Raw genomic sequence first — 19,208 nt, 5'->3', positions numbered from 1 at the left:
AATGAGTCAGAAAGTCTGAAAAGTTTCTTCTTGCTATTTTCATTACTGCTGTAACAATTCCACTTCATCTCAAGGTAAAGTGGATGCCTCTGACTCACCAGTGGACACATTACTTACAAGGAAGTAGAGAAAGGAAAAGCAGAAAGATTACAATTTCAAGACATGTTGCTATAATACATTCTGACCTATAAAATAAGGGTCATCAAGGTGTTCCATAGCAGAAAAACTGTCACCCCCTTGCTCCCTGTCCAGTTCTCCACAACGTGAATCTATATCTTCACAATTGTTACTCCCATATTCCAGGCATCCAATAACAAAATAAAATTCCATGGACAGAGGAGCCTGGCAGGCTACAATCCATGGGGTCACAAAGTGCTAGACACAACTGAGTGACTGAGCACACAGGCCATCTGGGTCTCGGGAGAACATTCTCGTTACCAGATGACCAGTTCTTCTCCCGTTGATTTCCTTCTTTTCCCTAGGAGACTTAGGACTAGAGACTCTTGACTTCCTCTCAAGTGCAGTTTCCTGGATGCCTGGAGAAACTCAGGGGGGAATTTACCTGTTAGGAATTTCTGTGAGTTACCTTGCTAGCTTCCCATATTTTATACTCAGATAGGGCCCTGGGGATCCTTTATCATGAGAAAGGAATGACTTCTAGCTGTGAGATATTTTTCTCTCATCTGGGAGTTCCCCTCTTGCTGGTCCTGGTCCTCATTCTGCCATCAAACTGTGGCTTTTCTGCATCTGGATTGTCATAAAGAGGCACTAGTGGCCAAGTCAGGTGTTAGGCTCCCTGTAACTTGTCCCTACCCTCAGCTTCATATTGAGCTGCATTCCATACTTCTACTCCCTTGCCCATTCCAAAGGCACTTTCAGTTCCATCCAGTTGAGTTCATCAATGTGATTTAAGCACAGATTACTAGCCTAGAGAGGAAAGTTCATTAAGATGTATCAGGTAGTGCTGTTCTCAAGATGTTGACAGCAAGTGTCTCTAGAATAGGACACTAGAGAAAGTTATAATTCAGTGTAAAATATAAAGCATAGGAGTGTGTAGGTTGACGTAGAGTTCCACTGAGGAGAGGCAGTTGTTTAGTCCCTAAGTCGTGTCCGACTCTTTGTGACCCCATGGATTGCAGTGCACCAGGATCCTCTGTCCATGGGATTTCCCAGCCAATAATACTGGAGTGGGCTGGCATTTCCTTCTCCAGCAGATCTTCCCGACCCAGGGCTTAAATTGGCAGGCATATTCTTTACGCTGAGCCACCAGGGAAGCCTCAGGGAGAGACAGTGTATTAATTCCAAGTATGGGATTTGGAGTCAGATAGACCAGGCTTCAAATCCTGGCTCTGCTACTAATTAAAAGACGCTTGCTTCTTGGTAGAAAAGCTATGACAAATCTAGACAGGGTATTAAAAAGCAAAGACATCACTTTGCTGACAAAGGTCCATATAGTCAAAGCTATGGTTTTTCCAGTAGTCATGTATGGATGTGAGAGTTGGACTAAAAAGAAAGCTGAGCACTGAAGAATTGATGCTTTTGAACTGTGGTGTTTGAGAAGACAATGAGAATCTCTTGAACTGCGAGGAGATCAAACCAGTGAATCATAAAAGGAAATCAGTCCTGAGTATTCATTGGAAGGACTGATGCTGAAGCTGATACTTTGGCCACCTGATGCGAAGAACCGACTCATTAAAAAAGACCCTGATGCTGGGAAAGATTGAGGGGAGGAGGGAAAGGGGGCGACAGAGGATGAGATGGCTGGATGGTATCAGCGACTCTATGGACATGAGTTTGAGCAAACTCAGGAGATAGTGAAGGACAGGGAACTCTGGCGTGCTGCAGTCCATGGGGTCACAAAGAGTTGGACACGAATGAACCACTGAACAACCAAAGATCAAATTAAAAAACAAATATTTTTGAGGGAAATATTGTAGACAAAGGAACATTTTCTTCAAGCACATTCCCCAACTCCTTAACAAGCTTAAACCAGAGGCTTGAGCCCAGTTGCAAGCTTCGAGTCCTGGAAGCTGGGAGGGTCCAGATCAGGTCCCGCCTACTCCCGCGCTCATACCCACGCCTCCCGGAAGAAGCCTGGATTAGAGGCTCCTGCGGAACCTGAGCGCGGCGGCTTCGGCGCAGGCCGAGCCAGTTTCCCAGAAGGACTTTGGGTCCTTGCTTTTAGCGGCTCGGCGCAGGGTTAGCGTCTGAGAGCCTCTGCTCTTCCGTTTCTCTGTCGTTCCTGAGACTGCGTAGCAGAACCCCGCAAGCATGTCGGGGTTCAGCCCGGAGCTCATCGACTATCTGGAAGGGAAGATTTCCTTTGAGGAGTTCGAAAGGAGAAGAGAGGAGAGAAAAACCCGCGAGAAGAAAGTGAGGAGATGATAGGCCTGGATGCTCTCACTGTCTTGTCGCCTTAATACACTTAAGAGATGTGAAGGACCCGACTAAATTCACCCTTATGGGGCGGGCCGCGTACCTCTAGCAGTTTCTCCCCCCCCCCCCCCCTTTTTTTTTTTTACCGAAACTCCGGTTCTCACATTACCCCTGTGCTAACCTCCTCTTTAAAACATTTCACTCACCAGAAAGCTTTTGTCTCGGTGGGAACCACTTCTTTCTCTTTTTACTGTTGTCAAATAGTACTTTTTTTTTTTTTTTTTTTTCGCTTGAGAGTAGCTTAACGCTGGTAGATTAAATGGGGTGGAGATGGAGGTGGGGTGTGGGCAGTAGAGTTCAAAACAGTAGAGTCAGTTTGTATCTGGTTCAAGTCCTAGCTTTGCCGCTGTTATTTTTGTGACTTTGAATGCGCAACTCACCTCTCTTCTTGAGGCCTCAGTGTCCATTTCCCGACGGAGTGGTTTCAGCTCCCATTTTTGAGGAGTCTCCCAATGGTGTGATGTAACCCTCCACAGGATTATCTTTTTTTTTTTTTTGTCTGATAACAAAAACTTCTCTGGTAAATGAGGAAATACATGACTTTTTCATGTCTCTTCACTTGATGTTGGAGGGAAAATAAAAGTAATTGCACCTTTTGAGGTTAGCTGTTGGATTCTTTCCTAAATCGTGCAACCAATAGTGCCCCATCTCTTTTCATTTAAAAAGCAAGGCTGAAAAAAGAAAGACTGCAATGTGTAGATTAATGAAATTATCAAGGTTTTTAAAATTATTTTTTACGAATGACTGATTCAGACTGAAGAATGAGACCCAAGTACAATGAGATGCTTTGACAATATTCAAATTTAGATTTCACATACTGTCTATGTGTTCAGAGCTCAAGTTTTATAGAAATAGAAAATGAGGCAGATGTTCTCTTCTCAGCTGGAAAGAGCTAAACGTGCATTTGATTTTGGAGTCATTAATTAATTTTCAATCCCAGAGTCTTCAGGAAAAAGGAAAGTCATCAGTTGAAGAAAATCCAAATGACTCTGAAGTTCCATCATCATCAGGAATAAACTCTACCAAATCTCAGGGCAAAGATGCCAATGAAGGTATGTTAAGATCACTGCCTGCATTAAATGTTAAGGGTATCTAATAATTTAGTGAAAGTGTTATTATTATTTTTTTTAATTACTGTGGTATTCTGTTGTTGATACCTGGCTTTTTAGGAACATAGTACTTGGTATATAATTAGGTGCTCAATATGTATTTGTTGAATTGTTGATTATGGTGCTGGTTAGTGGGCTATGTTTGTGAAGAAGGGTTTCAAATCTGCATCAGTGTTGGGGAGCCTTTTGGGGTCACGGTTTTTTAAATTGACCCTCTCATGTGGTTGCTAATTATTCTAGGCTATACTCCCCCAAATTGTAATGAATTATAATTCTATACAAAGGGCTTCCAAATCGCTTCTTTAATTATGAGAGGTAAGATAGAAATGTCAGAGTGGAAGCCAGTTGGCTGTCCACATGGGACCTTACACACAGCATAGATATCTTGGTGTGTTACCTCATTCCAGGATTCAGTCCTCAGCTCCGCATGACCAGATACTAAATTTGGTTACTGCACCCAGACCAGTTAAACTTATGAGAGCCTAAGTGATGAATTAGTAAGCAAATTACTAATTTCTGGTGATTGATCAGAATACTAATGATAGTTTGTGATATCCAGTCATTCATATCAAGTAATCTGGGATGTGGAACTATCAATTAGAATTTAACTTCGGGCATAGGGTCTAATTGAGAACTAAATTAAACTTTCTTGCCTTACTGGGTAGAAATGGAGGCTGTGCAGGAGACCTAGGTTCTATCCCTGGGTCGGGAAGATCCCCTGGAGAAGGGAATGGCTACCCACTCCTGTATTCTTGCCTGGAGAATTCCATGGACAGAGGAGCCTGGCGGGCCATAGTCCATGGAGTCACAAAGAGTTGGACACGACTGAGCAACTATCATTTTCACGTATAAGGTCTAATTGAGACCTAAGCTAAACTTTCTGGCCCTAGGGGGTAGAAATGGAGGCTGATTGTTTTTCTTCCAAACAAGTAAGACTTTACACAGAGAAAACACTAGTCGGGTAAACAGAAAATGAACAAGTTTTGTCTGTCTCCTTGGACCAAGTAGGGAAGAAAGGGCAAAGAGGAGAGAAAATTAGGATTATAGATTCTTTGCTAGGCAAGTGGAGTGAAAAAGCAGGCTGAAGGTGTTCTAAAATCTGTGAGTCCTTCCTTATCTGCTCAGAGTAAGAGCTGCTCTTCCATCATAACGTTGTCTTTGAGGTGCAGCTGTTAGTAGCAGGCACCATGGGGTGCTTGCCAGTTTTCCGCCAGTGAAAGTGAGAGTCAGTCGCTAAGACATGTCCGACTCTTTGTGACCCCGGGGACTGTAGCCCACCAGGCTCTTCTGTCCATGGGATTCTCCAGGCCAAAATACTAAGAGGTGGCCGGAAAAGGTGGTTACTTGAATCACTGCTTTCTGCTTACCATGAGTAGTCAGGCATACTAGACTCAGCTCAAATAATACAGTCACTTTAAGATATTAAGCTCCCAGTTTCCTAGGAACGTATTTCGTATACTGACCTTGTGTTCAGGAACCTTGCTAAATTCATAAATTCTGACAGGTTTTGTGCATAGATTCTTTTGGATATTCTATGTATCATCATGTAATCTGTGAATGACAATTTTATTTCTCTGTTAATCTTTATGCCTTTATTTTTCTTCCCTTATTACATTGACTCCAGTAAAATCTTGAAAGGAATGGTGATAGTAGGCATACTTGTCTTATTGCCAGTGTCTTTGGATAATTAGCCATTAACTGTGTTTGTGGTGCCAAGGTCCAGCCCCGGCTGATCCAGGGTATTCGAAGGAGAGATGGCCTAGGCGACTATTCAAATATTAATTAGAGATATAAAGAGTAATAGAATGAGGATAGCTCAGTAGGAAAATTCAATGGAGAAAAGAGGCTGAGTAGCTTGGTTTACGCGGAAAATCAATATAACCCGTGACACCAGGTTAGCTCTGACCACGGAGGCCACAGGCACCCTCTCGAATAGCGGAAAGTGCCCCACCTTAGACACCTTCTCGAGTGGGTCTTAGAAGCCCAGGCAAATAAATGGTCGCAGAGGATATCCACGATCCAGATGGAGACTTCAGCCAGAATGTGAAAAGAATGACATGGGGAGACCAAGGGTTGGTGAGCAAGGCCCGTAGCTTTATTTTCAACAGGGGCTTTTATACCCTAAGTTACACATAGAGGATAATAGGGGATGCAAAGTCAGCAGTTTTTGATCCTTATCAAAAACCAGGGTTTCTTTCCTGCAAATTTATCGTATACAAATGGTTTAGGTGATTTACATCATCTTCTGGCCAGAAGGCCTATTAACATTTTATGGCTCCCGACAAAGACTTATCAACCGTAAGACTTATTTTCTCTAAGAGTAGTTATTTTAAGGTTTGGCGCCATCTTCCGAAGATAAAATTGCATTCCTATAGGGCGGATGTGTAATGGGTTTACAACAAAGGAAAGCATTTATTACCTTAAGGGTCTAAAGTTACTAACACCAAGGCCACTACTTATTTTTTCTATATACCAACTATATTAATTAATACACATTTAAGGGTACAATTCAGGGGATGTGAAAACCTGGCAGCAAGCATTGGCTCATCAATGAAATCTTTTACTGGTTTTATTCTGACCGTTTCTAACTCTCTGAGAGGCTCTAAGCTATTTGAATATCTTAAGCTTCCTGTGCCTCTCGAGGCTGGGAGACTGTAAACAATCGTATGCATAGCTGTAGGAGTCCGGGTAAACTTGTCAGGCGAGTTAGAGAGCCATCTGAGGGGTTTGGATTTAAACACTCCTAATTGCCCAGGAACTTTATTAATTGGAGCTGTAAGTTAACTCTTTGTCAGAGAGAGCGAGATGGTGGTAGGGGACAGCCCCCAGTAAAGTCAGAGGTGAGAGCACAAAGCAATAAAGTAGGCAGACTCTGGTTTTTTGGGGGTAGATGCTCGAGAATATCCGGGGGGACTCCCGAGGCTCGATCCCGCCTTTGCGTATGCTGAGCCTCCTTCCTCATGACCTTTGTCACGAGTGGAATGTCTCTCGCCGGCTCCCGTCATGTGGAACCTTTTTTGTAGGTATTTTTTTTATCAAGTTAAAGGTATTCTCTTACATTTCTGTTGACTAAAAATTTTTATTAGGAATAGGTGTCGGATTTTATCAAATGCTTCTCTGGGGGAGTTCGCTGGCAGTTAAGTGGTTAGAATTCAGTGCTTTCACTGCCAAGGCCTGAGTTTCATCCCTGGTTGGGGAACTAAGATCCTGCAAGCCATGCAGCATGGCCAAAAAAGCTTCTCTGTATCAAGATGATTGTATGACTTTTCACTTTTTTTGTGTTACTGTAATAAATTTTATTGATTTGTTTTACAACTTTATTTTGGGTGTTTAGAATTCTTGAAGATGATCATTATGATGTCATAGTAATTATTACTATAATATTTGTTCCTCAAAACATGTGGGTTTTTTTTCATTCTCCCTTAAATATACTGACTATCTTATTTGTCTAGCATCTTTGGGATTTGAGGTTATTTTACATAAGTGAATAAGCTTTAGGATTTTTTAATAAATATATTTATGTACATTTATTTTAACTGTTTTGTTGTAGCTTTTCTAAAATATGCCACATCTCTGCTTTAACAACAAACTGGCTTCTAAACTTTTCTTTATTCAAGATAATCATTATAAACTTAGAGAAATCATTTTACTGTAGTGATCTCCTCAGATACAGAGGAAATATGTTATTTTGTTCCTGAAATAAAAATGCTGTTTTAATAATAAGTGTTTATTAAGCTCTTACTGTATGCTGGGCATTTTTCTCAGTATATATATTTGAAGACTCCGAGTAACCCTGTAAGGCAGACGTTCAGATCAGATCAGATCAGATCAGTCACTCAGTCGTGTCCGACTCTTTGCGACCCCATGAATCGCCGCACGCCAGGCCTCCCTGTCCATCACCAACTCCTGGAGTTCACTCAGACTCACGTCCATCGAGTCAGTGATGCCATCCAGCCATTGACCCCTTTTACAAATGAGCAAACTCAGGTACAGAGAGCTTCGGTAATTTGCCCAAGGTAAAACAGCTGGCAATAGATAGTGGTAAAGTTTGAAACCAGACAGCTTGACTCTAGAGGCCTCACCTTAAACCCCTGTGCTATATGCCCTGGTTATGTACCACCAGACTTGTTCTTAGGTCTTAGGTTAGTTAGTTCGTAGGTCTGTGTCCTGAAATTCCTTAATTTTTTTTTTCCTCTCTGCTTTTAACTATTATTCTGTGTGTTTCTGATTTCCCACTTAATTTTGCCTGTATGTCTGGATAAGGCCTAAAGGATGAGTCAGCAGTTTCTACAGAGTAAAATACATGGCCTTGTGACAGCTTTCTTTGGATTGTTTTTGGGAATGTTCATTTGTCTTTTACTTTCAAGTTTGGTAATGCTGGGGTAGAAATTTATACCGTTTGTTTTTCTTTCAAGTGCTGAGTATGCTAAAGCTTTTGTTTCCTACCTCAATGTCTTTTTCTTTAGGTGAAACATCAGATGGAGTCAGTAAGTCAGTTCACAAGGTCTTTGCTTCCATGCTTGGAGAGAATGAAGATGAGGAGGAGGAAGAGGAAGAAGAGGAGGAAGAGGAGGAGGAAGAAACGCCTGAGCAACCAACTGCTGGCGATGTGTTTGTATTGGAGATGGTTCTCAATCGTGAAACCAAGAAAATGATGAAAGTAAAGTGTTTCTTGTTTTGGTATTTATAAACAGAATGTAAAAATGTGACACAGAAATGGAAAAAAAAAGTCTTTATACATTTATACTGAAAGAATTCAACTGTAAGAAAGGAAATACTGTGAGATTGCTGTTACTAATTTCTTATGTTTCATTTTTAGAGACTTTTAAATGTTAAACCTTAATTATTACAAATGTCAAATTTTACTATAATTTTGCTGTTAAAAGGTTTATATTGTATCTTGATTTTTCTTTAACCAAATTTATTCTGAATAGATAAATTTGAAAGGAGAATCTTCAGTAGATTGCATCATAAATCTCCTGGCATATAAATCCATTTTGCAACATCCAGTTCTACATTTGGTCTAATTAGTAATTTAGTAATGCCTGACCAGTTTGATTTTTGCTTTGTTTAAATACTTTATTGTACTTTGAACTTGCTACTATAGGAAAGTTTTGTTGGGTTGGGTTTGTTTTCTGTTTGAGTCTAAATGTCATTTTTGTTTTGTAGGAGAAAAGACCTCGGAGTAAACTTCCCAGAGCTCTGAGAGGTCTCATGGGTGAAGCCAACATTCGCTTTGCTCGAGGAGAACGTGAAGAGGCAATATTGATGTGCATGGAAATCATAAGACAAGGTTTTAATGTGGGGATTATTGACAATAGCATGTTAATAGTCTGACTTTTAAAACAAAGGGAGGAGTACTTCACTCTGCTATTTGGAAAATATATTCAGGAGCTTGGAGGTGATTGTAATAACAGTGATATAACTACCCATTAAATAGGAATCATTGCCAAGAAAATGATAATCACGGAGTATGATTCAATGAAATATCATTAATATATATTGAACTCTTAACAGGCTTTTAAAAAAATTTGTTTTTTAGCATTTCATTTTAGGAGTTTTATATGTTTATAATATATCTTTTTAAAATATGACAAACACATTACTTTAAAGCCACTTTTGAGGAGTATTCTTTTTCTACCATTTTCCAAATCAGACACTGTTAGATTATTTTAATCTACTTTTTGATAAAAGACAATATATACTTATCATCTTTTCATTAAACTGCAAAGCTCAGGCATATTGAAAGATATCTTTAGAAGTCACTTTTTGACTAATCACTTGCATTTATTATTTTGTTTTCCTGGTGTGTTGCCAAGTGATGCCCTGCATAGTGGCTTGAGCAGTCTACTACAGTGAACTTTCAATTTATCTTTTACATATTTTGGCATTTCCTTTCATTTAGTCTAGGGTCCTTTTCAGTATTATCTGTTCCTTTATTAGTTTATAATTGTTTATTTTGACAGTTACCTTTGATTTTAATCCCTCATGTTCTTAGAAACTTAATTCATAAACATTATTTCAGAAATGTGGATTAACTTTTCACTTTGATGATCTGGGTTTAGGTGCTAGTTAGATATCTTCTCTCCATTAATCCCATACTCCTCAGTGTGGAAGCTGGATCATGATGATTTAACCCCACTGATGTGGCTGATGCTCACTGGGATGAACTTGCTGAATTAATGAGCCATGTTTAGCCTTATCAAAGGGGACTTTTCATGAGGGGGACGTGGTAGAGAGTAGGGTTTTTCATGAAATTACACTTTGCTTAGAGAAAAGAATAGTTTTTAAATCCTAAAGAGTATATGAAAATACACTAAAGCAAATATACTGTTTGTATAATTCTGTTCAAATTATTTTAAAAAGCATAAATATTAAAGGAACCATAGTTTGAAACATGAAATTAATATTAGCATAAGTGTCTTCCCTCAGCCAATGAAATTTGTTTTTTTGTTCTATGCATTATAGCTCCTTTAGCTTATGAGCCATTTTCCACTCTTGCTATGATATATGAGGACCAAGGTGACATGGAGAAATCATTGCAGTTTGAATTGATCGCTGCACATTTAAATCCCAGTGACACTGAAGAATGGGTTAGATTGGCAGAAATGTCCCTGGAACAAGACAATATTAAGCAGGCTATTTTTTGCTACACAAAAGGTAATAAAAATGTTTTTCTTGCTTTGTTTGATAAAATGTTATATAATAGATTTTATGATCAGTGTACTTACTATTCTGGGGTGCTGTTCATTGAAATACATTTATTCCTTGTATTCTGTTATACCAGAGGTAAGTATTTGGGCTCTCTATATTTTCACATTTATCAGCAAATTTGTTTATATTTTGAGCTAATACAGTAAAACCGTCGTTTGAAGACAAGACCTTCATTTTCCCACCAAGATCAGTGTTGGTTCCAAGCTGTTTCTTGAGAGTTAATATTAGACTTCAGTGACCAAATGGAGGTTAATAGGGAGATTTTAGGCTTCTATTTGGTCAAACCTAGTCTAGCATTCCTGTGAAGGTAGATTTAGTCTGGAATAAACCAATTGGTTCCATTGGCAAATTAGCTTAGAGTGTTTTAATAGATTTTCTGAAAAGATGGGTCACACCCTACCATGAGCCCCCTTTTATAGTAAATCTATAATTTATATTCCTTATTTTCTTTTTAGCACTTAAATATGAACCTACTAATGTCCGTTACCTTTGGGAGCGATCAAGCCTTTATGAACAGATGGGAGATCACAAAATGGCAATGGATGGTTATAGGCGTATTTTAAACCTTTTGTCTCCATCTGATGGAGAACGATTTATGCAGTTGACTAGAGATATGGCAAAGTAAGTTTCAAGTTGAAATATACATAAATGTTCTTATTAATCATCTTGTTTTTGAAATCAAAAGATATATTTGAAATGAATATACTTTTTATTGAGGTTCAGGAAAGTGTTTTGCTTCCTGTATTTTAATATTGTGCTTAAATACAGAGGTTTTTTTTCCCCCAGTACTTTATTTCCAAGTCGATTGTGTGATTGTTTAGAAAAAATTGTATTATATGTTTGATTATCTTTCATGTGCCCAGAAATTTAAAAATGGAACATGTTCTGAAGGATGACTAGATTCCCAGGTTTTTATAAATTATGTACGTATACAGTAATACTAAGTTATTGCAAATGTGCTAGTGAAATATTTATGCTCTGAGATCTACGGTCATTTTATCTTGAGCCTGTACTAGAATGACTTTTTAAGATGAAAACTTTTCTTTAGGTTGGCACATGCTACCAACATTAGTCATTAATTTAGAGTTTAGTAGCATGGGCAGCTGGTGGGGCAGGCATATTTGGATTAATCAGAGTTGGAGTTTTATCAGATGACCTTGATAAAGGGAGAGAAGTGCAGGAGAATTGGGATGCACAAGGGAGTAATTGTAATATTGGATGACAGAGAAGGAGAAAAGTGAGGACCAGAATGGTGCAGCCACAGTAAAAAGTGGCAGGATCAATGTTTTATAGATCCCATTGAGGTAGAAAAGTTATTGGCATTGAGTTACAAAGGGAGTGAGCTAGAATGATACGAGGTAGCTTTGGGAGAGTGAGATGCTTGATGTTATGACACGGTTATACTGACAGTACACATTTTTCTCTGGATCATCTCTGATTATGATTTTAAAGAAGAGTTTTCTCCTCCCAAATTTTAAGAAAATGAGATTCATAGTTAATAGAGGGCCTGTGTAGGAAAATGAGTTTTATGATCTGAATTAATAAACACTGATCAATTTTTGCCATTAATATTTTAGGAGTTACTATGAAGCCAATGATGTTACTTCAGCTATTAGCATAATCGAAGAAGCTCTCTCAAAACACCAGGGCCTAGTCTCCATGGAAGATGTTAACATTGCAGCTGAACTGTACATTTCTAATAAACAATATGACAGAGCTTTGGAGGTAGGAATATTTATGTGTTTCTCTGTTAGGTTTTGAACATGCACTTTTTTTTTGTTTTAGAAATTCTTACAAATTGACAATTCCTCATTTAAGTTATATTATTTATTTTAAACTATACATTTAAAGTTTGTATGGACACACTTAAGTTCTGTAATAATCCTGTATGAAATATAAAATGTAGTTACCATATGATAAAAGCTGTTGCTGTTATCAGAGATGCTAGGTATGCCTGTACTTCAGCATAGCAAGACTCAGCAGCAGACTAATGGTTAGGATTCAGTTCTTAATCTTTTGGGAAAATTAGATTGGTTTGCTATAGAGAAATTATGTATTTTTAGTGAAGCATTAGTTAATATGATATAAAAATGTTAATGTATCACATTGGCTTCTTAAAGAGACATACTATTGCTTTTTATAGTTCATTATATCTTTTAAGGATTATTTGAATTAACTGTACAAATCTTTGCATTGTGAAAAAGTTTTTCATATATACCTATGTATTATTTCCTGCTCCGCCCCCCCGCCCCCCCCAATACTTTTAGGTAATTACAGATTTTTCTGGAATTGTGCTGGAAAAAAGAACTACAGAAGAAGGCACTTCGGAAGAGAATAAAGGTTGTAGTTTCCTCTGCATAGGAGAAAGTGCATAATCCTTTTGTTCATAACGTGGTATTTTGAAATTAGTAGTGTTTTCATAGCAAGTTTTCCCAAGAAGCGTTTTTTCCTAACAGAGATTGCATATCTTTTTCTTGTGAGTATTCACTCACAGGTAATTTTTTTTTTTAACTTGATTTTAGTCCTTTTTTCCCCCCCTCAGTACATCTGTTTGAACTTGGCATTTGTCATTGACACAGGGCCTTGATAGTGTTACATGAAAAAAGAATGAATTATGGAGCAGCTTATCAGAAACCTTTCAAACTAAAGCAATTTACTTTTTAAAAAGGGCTTAAAATGCTCTTTACTAATTTTTTTCAAACTTATTACAGATTGAAAAAATTCTGTTTCAAACTTAAGCATTCACTTAAAATTCTGCTTTAAACGTAAGCACAGTATTAGATCATCCCTTTCTCAGTCTCTTTTGTAGTGAAGACTAAAAAGAGGCTCTTGGATTCAAGAAGAAAAAGATGTTTCGATGTTTGGCAAAACTATTACAATGTTGTAAAGTTTAAAAATAAAATTTTAAAAAATAAATAAATAAAAATAAAGTGAAAAAAAAAAAGAAAGTTCGTATATCCTTATTTGTCACTTTTGTTGTCTAGTTTTTTGTGGTTTTGATAGAAGGTGTGGGAGTTTATGTAGATTTTTGGCAAGTGGATAAAGTATTAGGAAAATAGGAAGGATAATTGCTAATCAAAAGACAGACCGAAGGAAATTTTAAGAGCCTAGAACCAGAGTTTGCCAAACTTAGAACTGGCTGTAGAATCATTTGCTTTGAGTAAAGTAAATGAGGTCTTACATAGAAGGTACAGTTTGCTTCATTTGCTCCACTTTCCAAGATTATTAGGAACTTTTTGTTTGTTTAATGCACAGGCGGTGACAACGTTATCTGTGCTATACCTGATGGTGTGCCAATAGACATCACAGTGAAGCTGATGGTCTGCCTTGTACATCTCAACATTCTTGAACCACTTAATGTAAGTAGCATTAAGACTTGCACTTGAGATACTTTAGATCAAATCTATAATGTTTTTCTTTAGATACAGGAAATTATAAGTTGACCCTAGATTTCACATTTTTTAATAACCAGAAGTCACAGTAAGCATCATATTATTTTTGTGTGAATGTCTTTTAAAAGCTAAGTGTTTGGAACTGGGCTTATAATGATTTGTTTTTCTTGAGAATAATCCAGAGATCAGAATGTGAGATTGGACCTTTTAGACAGTTGGCAGTTTCTGACAGTTGTTCTCTTTTGCTGACTTCAGACTATTTTATTAAATAAAAAAATACTCGATATCTACTTTAGGATAAAGTGTTGAATAAAATACTCAAATCCCTGTTCTCATGGATCTTTTGATTTAATGGGATTAGATAATAAATACATAAAACATAGTATGCTAGTTGGTGATAAGTGCTCTGGAGAAAAATCAGAGAAGAATAGGAAATACTGGGGGTGGGAGGAGTTGCACTTTTATTAAATTGGTGAAGAAAGGCCTCCCCTGAAAGTAACATTTGAGTAATGACATGAAGGAAGTGAAAAAGTAGGCCAAGCAGGTAACAGAGGGAATGGCTTTCTGGGGAAACAGCAAACACAGAGGCCCTGTGACACGGGCTTGCTTGACTTGCTTGAGGGAGAGCACAGCAGATCAGTGTTGTCTTAGCTCCTGCAATGCCTGCCTTATAATACATCTTCAGAAGTAATGTGTTGAGTGAGTGAATGATGGCAGTATGAATTCTTTATAATAGAGACACAGGAATGATTTAAGAGATCATGTAAAGCTGTTTTTATTAAGCCTTGCTCCTTTTAGATTCACCTCAGATAACTGGTGTATATGTTAAAAAGAGAAATACAAGTAGACGTGTTTATTTGTAATGAATGCTTGACTTCAGACTGTTACTTTGGGGTCTAGCCTCTGTTGACAACACTAGTGGAACAGAACCCTGAAGACATGGGAGACCTCTATCTTGATGTTGCTGAAGCTTTCTTGGATGTTGGTGAATACAATTCTGCACTTCCCCTCCTTAGTGCACTGGTCTGCTCTGAAAGGTACAACCTCGCAGTGGTTTGGCTTCGGCATGCAGGTAATTCTTTTTTGTAGGAAGGGAAAGTTTTAATCACATAAGCAGGCAAGAACTTTCCCAAGATGGTAATAGTTATTATAAAATGTCAATGTCTTAGTGAAAATACTTCTGGTTTCAGGGCAGTTTTTTGAAAGTCAGTATTTTAAATTGTCTTGATTCACCACTAACTGATTTTCCCTCACAAATGCACTGGGGAATGATTCACTTAATGTTACCTGAGTGAAATAAAAGGACTAACATGTCCCTATTAAAACATACTGTAAATACCTATCTTTTACCTGTTTTAACCTTAGGCTCTGGTTTTTAGTAATAGATTTTCAGACTTAGAGTGTAATCTAATCTTTGAAGAGCTTTTAAGGATTTATATTTAATGTTATTTTGAGGGAAAAGTTAATATATTTTCAGTGTTTTTTGAGCAAATCCAATGAAGATTGGATTTTATCTGTCAATTTATTTCACTGCGTCTAAATCCAGAGTAATCTGAAATAAATTGTTTATAGAGTGGGAAAAACAGCTTGAGAAAAACTACTAAATCTCTTACAGGAATGTGTGAAAAACAAAAATATTCTAATAGGATTTCCTATTGAATCAACATAAGAGATGCCTTAAAATTTGAATAGTCTCTGTTACAAATATTGTATAATGACCAGTTTTAATATTTAAAATATTTTGAAGTACTATATAGTAGCAGAAAGTTCTATATAAATAGAGGAACATTGATTGATATCTTGAGATGTATCACAGATCAGTATCAGTTCAGTTGCTCAGTAATATCTGACTCTTTGCGACCCCATGGACTGTAGCATGCCAGGCCTCCCAGTCCATGACCAGCTCCCAGGGTTTACTCAGACTCATGTCCACTGTGTCAATGATGCCATCCTAACCATCTCATCCTCCGTTGTCCCCTTCTCCCCCTGCCTTCAATGTTTCTCGGCATCAGGGTCTTTTCAGTGAGTTCTTCACATCAGGTGGCCAAAGTATTGGAGTTTCAGCTTGAACATCAGTCCTTCCAATGAATATTCAGGACAAATTTCTTTTAGGATGGACTGTTTGTATCTCCTTGCAGTCCAAGGGACACACAAGAGTCTTCTTCAACACCACAATTCAAAAGCATCAATTCCTCAGCACTCAGCTTTCTTTATAGTCCAACTCTCACATCCATATGTGACTACTGGAAAAACCAAAGCCTTGACTACATGGATCTTTGTTGGCAAAGTAATGTCTCTGGTTTATAATATGCTGTCTAAGGTTGGTCATAACTTTTCTTCCAAGAAGTTCAATTCAGTTGCTCAGTTGTGTCTGACTCTTTGCGAACCCATGAACTGCAGCACGCCAGGCCTCCTTGTCCATCACCAGCTCCCAGAGTTTACCCACACCCATCCATTGAGTCGCTGACGCCATCCAACCATCTCATCCTCTGTCATCCCCTTCTCCTCCTGTCCTCAATCTTTCCCAGCATCATGGTCTTTTCAAATGAGTCAGCTCTTCACATCAGGTGGCTGAAGTATTGGAGTTTCAGCTTCAACATCAGTCCTTCCAATGAACAGCCAGAACTCATCTCCTTTAGGATGGACTGGTTGTATCTCCTTGCAGTCCAAGGGACTCTCAAGAGTCTTCTCAAACACCATATTGCAAGGGCATCAACTCTTTGGCGCTCAGCTTTCTTTATAGTCCAACTCTCACATCCATACATGACTACTGGGAAAACCGTAAGCCTTGACTAGACAGACCTTCGTTGGCAAAGTAATGTTTCTGCTTTTTAATATGCTGTCTAGGTTGGTCATAACGTTCCTTCCAAGGAGTAAGCGTCTTTTAATTGCATGGCTGCAATCACCATCTGCAGTGATTTTGGAGCCAAAAAAAAAAAAAAGTCAGCCGCTGTTTCCACTGTTTCCCCATCTATTTGCCATGAAGTGATGGGACTGGATACCATGATCTTCGTTTTCTGAATGTTGAGCTTTAAGCCAGCTTTTTCACTCTCCTCTTTCACTTTCATCAAGAGGCTCTTTAGTTCTTCTTCACTTTCTGCCATAAGGGTGGTGTCATCTGCATATCTGAGGTTATTGATATTTCTCCTGGCAATCTTGATTCCAGCTTGTGCTTCTTCCAGCCCAGAGTTTCTCATGACGTAGTCTGCATAGAAGTTAAATAAGCAGCCTTATTGTACAATATACAGCCTTGATGTATTCCTTTTCCTATTTGGAACCAGTCTGTTATTCTATGTCCAGTTCTAACTGTCACTTCCTGAGCTGCATACAGGTTTCTCAAGAGGCAGGTCATGTGGTCTGGTATTCCCAATCTCTTGAAAAATTCTCCACAGTTTGTTGTGGTCCACACAGTCAAAGGCTTCGGCATAGTCAGTGAAGCAGAAATAGATGTTTTTCTGGAACTCTTGCTTTTTCAGTGATCCAGCAGATGTTGGCAGTTTGATCTCTGGTTCCTCTGTCTTTTCTAAAATCAGCTTGAACATCTGGAAGTTCACAGTTCACATACTGTTGAAGCCTGGCTTGGAGAGTCTTGAACATTTCTTTACTAGCATGTGAGATGAGTGCAATTGTGTGGTAGTTTGAGCATTCTTTGGCATTGTGTTTCTTTGGGATTGGAATGAAAGCTGCCGTTTTCCAGTCCTGTGGCCACTGCTGAGTTTCCAAATTTGCTGGCATATTGAGTAACACTTTCACAGCAGCATCTTTTAGGATTTGAAATAGCTCAACTGGAATTCCATTGCCTCCACTAGTTTTGTTCGTAGTGATGCTTAAGGCCCACTTGACCTCACATTCCAGGATGTCTGGCTCTAGGTGAGTGATCACACCATCGTGATTATCTTGGTTGTGAAGATCTTTTTTGTATAGTTCTTCTGTGTATTCTTGCCACCTCTTCTTAATATCTTTTGCTTCTGTTGGTTCCATGCCATTACTGTCCTTCTTTGAGCCCATCTTTGCATGGAATGTTCCCTTAGTATCTCTTAATTTTCTTGAAGAGATCTCTAGTCTTTCCCATTCTGTTGTTTCCCTCCATTTCTTTGCACTGATCACTGAGGGAGGCTTTCTTATCTCTCCTTGCTATTCGTTGGAACTCTGCATTCAAATGGGTATATCTTTCCTTTCCTCCTTTGCTTTTTGCTTCTCTTCTTTTCACAGCCTTTGTAAGGCCTCCTCAGACAGCCATTTTGCTTTTTTGTATTTCTTTTCCATGGGGATGGTCTTGATCCCTGTCTCCTGTACAGTGTCTCAAACCCCTGTCCATAGTTCTTCAGGCACTCTGTCTATCAGATCTAGTCCCTTAAATCTATTTCTCACTTCCACTGTATAATCATAAAGGATTTGATTTAGGTCATACCTGAATGGTCTAGTCATTTTCCCTACTCTCTTCAATTTAAAAAATTGAATTAAGACTTTGGCAATAAGGAGTTCATGATCTGAGCCACAGTCAGCTCCCGGTCTTGTTTTTGCTGTCTGTATAGAGCTTTTCCATCTTTCGCTGCAAAGAATATAATCAGTCTGATTTCAATGTTAACCATCTGGTGATGTCCATGTGTAGAGTCTTCTCTTGTGTTTTTGGAAGAGGGTGTTTTTTATGACCAGTGCATTCTCTTGGCAAAACTCTATTAGCCTTTGCCCTGCTTCATCCTGTACTCCAAGGCCAAATTTGCCTGTTATTCCAGGTGTTTCTTGACTTCCTACTTTTGCATTCCAGTCCCCTATAATGAAAAGGATATCTTTTTGGGGTGTTAGTTCTAGAAGGTCTTGTAGATCTTCATAGAACCATTCAACTTCAGCTTCTTCAGCATTACTGGTTGGGGCATAGACTTGGATTATTGTGATATTGAATGGTTTGCCTTGGAAACGAACAGAGATCATTCTGTCGTTTTTGAGATTGCATCCAAGTACTGCATTTCAGACTCTTTTGTTGACTGTGTTGGCTACTCCATTTCTTCTAAGAGATTCTTGCCCACAGTAATAGATACACTGGTCATCTGAGTTAAATTCACCCATTCCAATCCAGTTTAGTTCGCTGATTCCTAAAATGTCAACGTTCACTCTTGGCATCTCCTGTTTGACCACTTCCAATTTGCCTTGATTCATGGACCTAACATTCCAGGTTCCTGTGCAATATTGCTCTTTACAGCATCAGACCTTGCTTCTGTCACCAGTTACATCCACAACTGGGTGTTGTTTTTGCTTTGGCTCTGTCTCTTCATTCATTCTAGAGTTATTTCTCCACTGATCTCCAGTAGCATATTGGCCATCTATCGACCTGGGGAGTTCATCTTTCAGTGCCCTATCTTTTTGCCTTTTCATACTGTTCATGGGGTTCTCAAGGCTAGAATACTGAAGTGGTTTGCCATTCCCTTCTCCAGTGGACCATATCACAGATATGAAATAGCAGACTTAATGGTTAAGATAACACTTTTTTTGGATGACTGAAAAGGAATACAGATGTAAAAGTTTACATACATAAGTTTACATAAAAAGTTACATTATT

At 38.5% G+C, this 19,208-nt stretch overlaps 1 protein-coding gene across 2 annotated transcripts in view; it reads left to right on the top strand.

Annotated features, from left to right (window-relative positions):
- The first annotated feature begins 2,163 nt into the window (after window positions 1-2,163).
- GTF3C3 (general transcription factor IIIC subunit 3) overlaps window positions 2,164-19,208 on the top strand; it is a 32,643-nt gene continuing 15,598 nt past the window's right edge. For both annotated transcript variants that reach the window (XM_019974313.2, XM_070769711.1), the window contains exons 1-10: window positions 2,164-2,373; window positions 3,377-3,488; window positions 8,012-8,205; window positions 8,715-8,838; window positions 10,014-10,205; window positions 10,715-10,880; window positions 11,837-11,984; window positions 12,527-12,599; window positions 13,515-13,618; window positions 14,552-14,723. In XM_019974313.2, coding sequence (XP_019829872.2) covers window positions 2,272-2,373; window positions 3,377-3,488; window positions 8,012-8,205; window positions 8,715-8,838; window positions 10,014-10,205; window positions 10,715-10,880; window positions 11,837-11,984; window positions 12,527-12,599; window positions 13,515-13,618; window positions 14,552-14,723 — 1,387 coding nt within the window. In that variant the 5' untranslated portion in view covers window positions 2,164-2,271. The remainder of the gene's footprint in view (window positions 2,374-3,376; window positions 3,489-8,011; window positions 8,206-8,714; window positions 8,839-10,013; window positions 10,206-10,714; window positions 10,881-11,836; window positions 11,985-12,526; window positions 12,600-13,514; window positions 13,619-14,551; window positions 14,724-19,208) is intronic.

This window comes from Bos indicus, chromosome 2 (genome assembly GCF_029378745.1).
Source record: "Bos indicus isolate NIAB-ARS_2022 breed Sahiwal x Tharparkar chromosome 2, NIAB-ARS_B.indTharparkar_mat_pri_1.0, whole genome shotgun sequence".
Classification (NCBI taxonomy): domain Eukaryota; kingdom Metazoa; phylum Chordata; class Mammalia; order Artiodactyla; family Bovidae; genus Bos; species Bos indicus.
Note: the sequence above shows the minus strand (reverse complement) of the source record. Positions and strands in the feature narration are given on the sequence as shown.